This window comes from Triticum dicoccoides, chromosome 3B (assembly GCF_002162155.2).
Source record: "Triticum dicoccoides isolate Atlit2015 ecotype Zavitan chromosome 3B, WEW_v2.0, whole genome shotgun sequence".
Classification (NCBI taxonomy): domain Eukaryota; kingdom Viridiplantae; phylum Streptophyta; class Magnoliopsida; order Poales; family Poaceae; genus Triticum; species Triticum dicoccoides.
The window spans coordinates 176,371,795-176,379,854 of NC_041385.1; the positions used below are offsets into that span (position 1 = coordinate 176,371,795).

The following is an 8,060-nucleotide window of genomic DNA, read 5'->3' on the forward strand; positions in this document are numbered from 1 at the left end:
GGGTATTGTAATATGTTTCCCAAATAAGTTCACTCCATGGAGGATTAGCCTTATTGTAGTACTTGTTTGAATTTTTAAGAAGATGGCTTTGTTATTAGTGATAACACCTAGTACTCCTAGTCCTCTCTTAATTTTAGGCGTACACACTCTATTCCATGCAATCAGAGCAAGGCCTTTATCATCCATTTCATATATTTCTCCATAGGCAATGTGTAGTTTACTTGTTAATCCGTTCCACCACAATTATTGGCAAAGCTAAAGAACACATATAGAAAGCAGAGGATAACTCAGATATGATCGGGTGCACTCTACCATCCTAGGATAGAAAGGTTGACCAGCCAGATAATGTTTTTACACACATTTTCACATACCCATTCAAGTATGTTTTCGTTAAAAAAACTATGATATTCATAGACTTGTCCATGATCTATATTAACATTGGTGTGTAATGCGATGACACACTCATATATGCTTGATGTTGTGCGAGCTGAATTATCTCTCTTTAAATATAAAATTATAAAATGGTCTAACATCACAATGATGTACTTGCATAAAGGTCTTAAAAAGGCCTCCCGAACGGTTGCTCGCATAGTCGACTATGGGGTGAAGGCCAAACAAATGGAACCCTAGCTAAACCACCATCAACAGTGGTGTCTCCTCGTTGTTGTCACCGTAGCGGTGACACCTTGCTAACAAAGTCGGTGGGCTGGTTAACTCTTCCTAGCAACATTTTGTACAAGAGGTGGTGGTACGTCTACCAGGTGTGCAAGCAGCAGTGTCGTTAGCAGGCATAAAAGGGGCACCCTGTCCTTAAAGGATGACGGTTTAAAATGTTGGTGAGTTATTTTGGGTGGTGTGTGCGAGGTGGCGGCACATATACATGTCTTGCATAGGCGACGACGCTAGGATAAGGCGTGACAGTGGCATAAGTCTATCGAGGTGCAGAGCGTGGATGAGGACCAGTGTTGCAAACTGGGAGAGCTATAATGGATCTTGCATGGGTTCCCTTGGATCAGGAGCTTGCCAACTGGAGGTAGTGTGCCCAGGGGCTGCCAAATGTTGGTATCTGCTACAAGCAGAGCACATGTGGATCCTCCGGTAGTTGGCGAGTGCGTTGGTCATGTTGATGACCTAGGTAGTGTCCTTTCTCGGCATCGACCTATAGGTTGGGCACAATGCTCGAGATGGAGGTGATACTGGTGGTGCTCAAGCCAAGGGTGTACTATGCGGCTTGGGGTGTGTCTTGGATGATGTACGACATATGTGCACGGTTATGTGGATGGAAGTACCGCTTACATTTTGTCCATGCAAGTGACGTCAATGTTGGTTGGTAATGTTTTGCTAGTTGGAGGTCTGACCGAGGAGATCTTGCACCTCTTCTCACTTCAGGATCTTATCTTCGGGTGAAAACCACGACATGGCTTGCCGGATTAGTGATGTGGTGTCCTTGGCGTTGTTATTTCATTGGAAGCATGATTTTGGCAACATAATCTTTGCTTAGTGCACCTGGCTTGTGGTCAGGCCATTGGCTGAGAATTGAGGGTTGTGTCGTTAGTGTGTTGTGCCTGCCGGGTTGCACAAGTTGGCTTAAGGTGTGGTCAAACTAGTTGGACATTGACACAACTAATAGTCTCGATGTGGAGTATTACATTTTTATGATGTTTCGTAGGCCGTGTTGATATATCATTTTTAGTTGGTGCACTAGAGAAATTTTGACTACATAGTTTTCCCATTTTCAACATTTTAACTTAATTTCTCTGATTAGTGCCAGTCTCTTGTACCCTTTCTCCAAATTAATGATTCATAGGCGCGCTCTTGCTATCGTTCAAAAAATATACAACCTTGTGATATATTGATATTGTTTTTTAGAACCATCGTTTTGAAAGATGAAACACATATCCTCTAGGGATCTTCTATTTAGTTCCCAAAATAGTCTCGTGGCTTTATAAGTTAGGATCCTTTAATGTAGCAGCATCGTTGTTACAATCATTGTTGCATGGACTAGGACCCAACGCGTCTTCTATCGTAAGAGCAGAGGATCCTAACACCCCTCCCCCACCCCACTCCAGTGGCAAAAAAATGCATTACCCAAACCTAAAAATAGAATTCATGTTTTGTTGGAATTAGATTTTTTCTGAGTTGCAGTTGGAATCAGATTTTATCATGTCTTCCAATAGAACTTACACATATAAATTAAAAAATGTTGTGAATCGGTCGACCAACTATGCCTCATGTTGGCGGCCGCGCGTGTTGTCCGACTGGGCACTCTCCGTCGTTCCCGATCACACCACACATTCATACCTATCCATGCCTTTGTCCACTCGTTCCTCTCTCCACCATTTATCTCCCAATCCGCCATTCTCTCTCTCTTGGTCCCTCATTCGCTCAATCTGATGCATGAGCTTTTCCACTGGCAACCCCATCGATGTCTTTGCCCTCTCTCTCTCTCTCATTCTCATTCCAAGCCATCCCAAATCAGGCCCTCTTTGTCGCCTTAACCCATGTTTCTAGCATCGGCCGACGTTACCCATGGGCACTGCAAGGTGGGAGAGCTTAAGCCCGACATCCAGCATCAACAACCCTCGTCCTCATCGCCATTCTCCGCCATGAGGGCCTCCGTGTCCTCTAGGGTTGTGCAGCTACCCCACCCTTAAGGTACGATTTACCACTACTGTAACCGGTGATGGCGGAACCTGCAGTTGAGGATGTCAAAAACTTTGACCGGTGGTGGTGAAAGTTGTAGCTAGCCACTGACTGCTACAGGCAGCGGTGGTAAAGCACCCAGTCAACGACGTTGTAAGATGCAACTAATAATGGTGAAAGGTGCCATGGAATTGCAACCAACCATTGATTGCTGCAACCGGCGATGGCCCGTTGATCATGTGGGAAGACGAAGAGCCCGATTAACTTTCGTACATATACCAATCATAGAACACTAACTAGGAGGTTGGTGATGAATTACTATCACAGACCAGCCAAATATGAAAGCCCGTTTGTGATGAAATTTCGTCCAGGCGAACCCGGTCGGAGGTGGAAGAACAACTCACATTGACTGTTCAGTTCTAGACCACCAGTTTTTAACTACTCGGTCAGTCTTGAGATGCTCATCACTGATGCCTATGGAGTGGCTAGTCAGGGATGACCTTCATCGGTGATGCCTGGCCCAATGCTAGTCAGTGATGAGGGATCGATCATAATTCAATCTATAGTAGTGATCCGAAGACCTCGATTGCTAACCGCATGAAGGACTATGCCCGCAAAGGGACCATAGTGAACAACCAACCTATTCTAGCATGGCTTATGACCATAAAGGTCTAGCCTCACTCGAGGTAGATCTTCACAAAATTAGGTGATACCTTTTCCCTCACAACTTCATGGTTCCTTCACACAATGAAGACTCCCAAGCACACCTAGCCAATATACGAGACTTACACCCTCCAAAAGTAATAAAATAAGGTTGATTGGTGATCCATATCTTGTGTGCTTCAAAAGAAAACGTCCTCCATACTCAATATCTTATGGGATGAACTTTGATTGCAAAGGCTGATTGTTTGAATTATAGGCTTGAAATCAAAGAGTGGACAAGAGATTTGATGGTATGACATGAATGGTGTAGTAGTATTCCTCTGAACTCAACACAAGGCTAGGAACTCTCTCTCTCTCTCTCTCTCATAAATGGATGTATAAACGAAGCACTTGAGTGAGTAGATGGGATAGGTGGTCGTATGTATAGGCCGGACCTAAAATGTGACTGTTACATAGTTTTTTGTAAAATTTGGACGTATTGAACGACCAGCTCGGAGGATTCAACTGAACTTGAAATAGGCAACTTTCAACTTCCTTAGAGGGTTTGATCAAACTCATTTGTAGGCACTGACTAGTACTAGTTCACCTGCGGATGTTGCCTGACACTATTTGGAATGGTCGACCAGGGTGCCTGGGAGTATCCAAGCGGAGTACAGAGGGCTGTACAAGGGCTTAGGTGCTACAAATGTAGTTGACCCAAAGATCCCGGATTGGTTACGGTTTGCTATAGCTATCTCTCTGAATGGATCGGAGGATCCAAATGAACGTGGGTTGGTGGCTACGAACAAAGTAAAGAGAGTGAGAGATTGGGAGAAAGGGTGGAGAAGTCTTGGTTGGTTTTGGAGTTTGGTTTATAAGCAGATAGCATGAAAAATATCACCACTCGCCCTTGATCCCATTTTGAAAGCACCGACATACCTATAGATTCAAGTTTTCTTGGATCGCTGAATGATGAAATATATGCCCTTAGCCTTGACACACCTGTAGTTGATGAATTTGGGGACACCAACTATCTTCCTAGTTGCATCTTTTCAGACATAATCTAAAATACATACTAGTCCCTTAACCTATGTTGTCACATAGGTGCACTTTGACCATGCCAACTTTTTTTCATGTTATATGTTTGTTTAAGATCACTCTCCTAACCAAGTACCACATGAACGATTTAATTTTAATTGGACTTTTAATTTCCAAATAAATTTTAGATGGAAAGGTTATAATCATTGATGAGGTCCATGTGCATGGATTAACTAGAAAATAGATCAGAAGTATGTAACTTCCAACGAAAGGTGTGTCATTCAACTGTTAGGTTCACCTTCATCAACCTAGTCAGAAGGTGCAACCAGTCGGCCCATTTGTCCCCAGTGATCGTCTGAGAGTCCAATTTTGAGCGTTGCCTGACCCAAAATCGAAATAATAGAAATATTAGTTGGGGGTATTCCATAGCTAGTGGTGCCCCCCCCCCTAGACAGGTGTCCCCAAAATGTCGTGGTTAAGCCATTACCCGCTATAAAAGCTCATCTTGGAAAAAGCTTTTTTTGATTCCATCAAACCCTTCCAAAAAGGCAGGTTAGTCGGCTTAGAGAGAGAGAGATAGATAGAGAGAGAGAGAGAGAATGTGTGTGTGTTTTGGAGTGGTGATATTTATTTCCGAGCAACTCTGGCCAAATCTCATCTTCAATAACTAATTAGGGGCTGTTTGGATTGGTGCGCTGGAACGCCCAACCAAAAAATTGGCGTTGACTGCACCTTGGGTAGTTATGGATGAACACCAAGTTTTCCGTGCGCCCAGCCCTCCTCACCTTCACTAGTTCATTTCTGCGCGGTCTTTTTGCCAAGAGGGCGGCGGCCAAAACCTCCGCCAATTATTTAGCGCGTCCTGGATTGGAAGGGCCATCTCGGGCAAAAACGAAACAACCCCTTAAACTTGAGGAGTCATTTGCCCAATAAGCACCTATTTTTTATTTATCTTGAGATCCTCCATCTCGAGGCTCTAATAGGTCTTTTCAATCTACATATCGCATCAAACCTCGTCAGACGGCATTTGCATTTGTTTTTGTCGGATACCCGAGCATCCAGATCATGAAAAACAATCATAATATGTTGCATGTATTTCCTATGTAACTGTCAGCTAGTAGAAAAATTCATTGATGATATGACCGTTTTTTATTATTTCCCGGTGTTACAGATATATCAAAAACATACTTTTCAGAACATTTAAATATATATATACAGCTCATCAAAAAGTCAACAACAACGACATAAAAAACTGGTTTGACTATTCGTGCAGGCAACTCCACATCATTATGGACAAAGAGATTAGTTTATATCAAGTGATATACTCCCTCCGTTTCTAAATATTTGTCTTTTTAGAGATTTCAAATTGACTACGACATACGGATGTATATAGACATATTTTAGAGTGTAGATTCACTTATTTTGTTCCGTATATAGTCACTAGTTGAAATCTCTAGAAAGACAAATGTTTAGGAACGGAGAGAGTATATCTCAAGTCAAGCGGCATCTCTACCTCCAATGGAAAACACGAGAATATAACCCCTTCAACCTTCATTTTGAAAATGTAGTAAAGCTAAGTTCGTGGCTCTTGCACTATGATGTGCTTAGTTTAAAGCAATTGGAACATCTTTTACTATGTCTGGTAGGTCAACTCTATTATCAATTGAAACATTGCCATCTAATATGTTTTGGGATGTAAAAAGAAGGTAGACAATATTTAAAATCAGTTCAGCTACAGAACTTCTGATAATCTAGTGGAATATCAAAACGTTGACATGTTGTCCACGACATCATCACATATAATCTATTGATAAGCCAGCAGCATAAATGAGCCACCTGTATAAATTTCAGTGCCTTATTTAAACATGCATGATGTACTTTTAATCTGATCAAGAGCACTCCAATCCGAAAGGCAATGGCCTCCCTTACAATGCTCACTGAATGGGCCATTTGAATCGAGAGGAACGCTGGGTCTTTCCATAAAAGAGTATGGCTCCAAGAATATTACTCAACAACATCAAGTGTGAAGCCATCCTTTGGGTCACCGTCGGGGCAAAGAAATTGGGAGCCATCATACTGGGAGGGTAACCGTTTTTCATTTAGGATGTGTAACTTAAACTCTATTCTCTCTTAGTTAATATATGAGGCAAATCCTTTGCCTCGGTTTCGAAAAAAAATCATCTCAAATTACGGGAGTAGTATATCTGAAATAGTCGGCATACATACCTAAATGATCTGTCCCCGCAAGAGAACCAGTCTGAATTTTGAGATGACCAACCTGTCTGCATATATAGCTAGCTGTAGCTTCGGTTTCCCAAAGTCATTTCCTCCACCATGTCCTCATACATCAGGCCATTTCAGCCCGGAGAGGCCGTGGCTCCGTGCTGCAGCACAACGACGCTGCTCAGCGCGTTGGCGGCATCCTTCGCCTGCTGCTTCTTCCTCGTCGTCATCTTCCTCTGCCTGCGCTTCCTCCACCTTCGCCGCACGCGGCGCCACAGCGCACAGCCCCTGCAAGGGCAGCCCCAGGCCCCACAGCCGAAGCACGGCCTCGACGCCGCCACCATCGCGCTCTTCCCGTCCTTTCCGTACCGGCGGGACAGCTCGGCATCGGCGCCGGACGAGTGCGCCGTGTGCCTCAGCGCGGTCGACGAGGGGGAGACGGTGAGGCAGCTCCCGAGCTGCAAGCACCTGTTCCACCAAGAGTGCGTCGACGTCTGGCTCCTCTCCAACGCGTCGTGCCCGGTCTGCCGTGGGAAGGTCGAGCGGGCCGCGGGCGCCGCCGCCGATCAGCGCGAGAGAGCCGCGGCATCAGCAGCCGTCGTGCCAATTGAGATGATGGACGATGAAACGCTGTCTCCGTCGCCGTCGACGTCAGAGCCGTCCGTGCCGGAGCGGCCGGGCTGGTTTGGGCGAGCCTCCGGCTCCCGCTCCGGCCAGGAAACGGACTTGGAGCGGCAATAGCAGTCATTGCCCGGGGAGTCCAGCACTCCTAGATATGATTGCGCGATCTGCTGAACTAGGTTCGTCATTTGTATATGCAGATTGCAGAGAGCTTGCTGGCAGCACGCATTCTATTCGGTCGGAGTAAACGATCAGGATTGCGACCCTAACTTGCACGCACACTTGTCCATTTTATTTTGCTCTGTGTTACTTTGCTTCACAAATGACTAAACCAGTAAAAAAAATATTGCTCACCACTGCGGGCCCAAACTGTATTTCAAAAATAATGAAGATTGGTGATAGTCCTTCCTCCTAGCCTTGAGCGACCCCGAACTGTATTTCATCATCCATATTGGGCACTGGAATACCTTTGGAGTTGCAGAATCCTTGGACCTCATCAAAAAGACTCCCAACCACTATCTCTCATGGTAGCCAACCGGAGTTTAACGTCATGAATTAATTCCAGGGCAAGCACAATATTTGTTTCCTTTCTTTGCAAGAGTTGTGAAAGCTCATTTGTTAGACCAAACAACTTTAGCATAATAAGCCCCAAAACAAAAGCAAATTGGAAGCACTCCATCTTTTCTATTCAACCTGCAGCATGCCTCGGATTACACCCTTTTGCATCAACTGTGCTAAGAACTTCTATGATGTGAACACCATCTAGTATCTCCTTGTCTAGCAAGGCTAGTCTGTTGATGCGAGCCTCTTTTTGTAAATATTTCACCCATCTCAAGCCCTTCCAAAGTATTTTTGTCAATTGTGTGTTTCGACGACAGGCAAAGCAATGGCCG

General features: G+C 44.6%; 1 protein-coding gene across 1 annotated transcript in view; it reads left to right on the forward strand.

Moving 5' to 3' along the window:
• The window catches only part of LOC119279443, a 20,255-nt gene extending 12,805 nt beyond the window's left edge, over positions 1-7,450 (forward strand). Inside the window, exon 5 of the mRNA XM_037560676.1 lies at positions 6,675-7,450. Within this exon, the coding sequence (XP_037416573.1) occupies positions 6,675-7,287 (613 nt within the window). The 3' untranslated portion in view covers positions 7,288-7,450. The remainder of the gene's footprint in view (positions 1-6,674) is intronic.
• Positions 7,451-8,060: the final 610 nt, after the last annotated feature.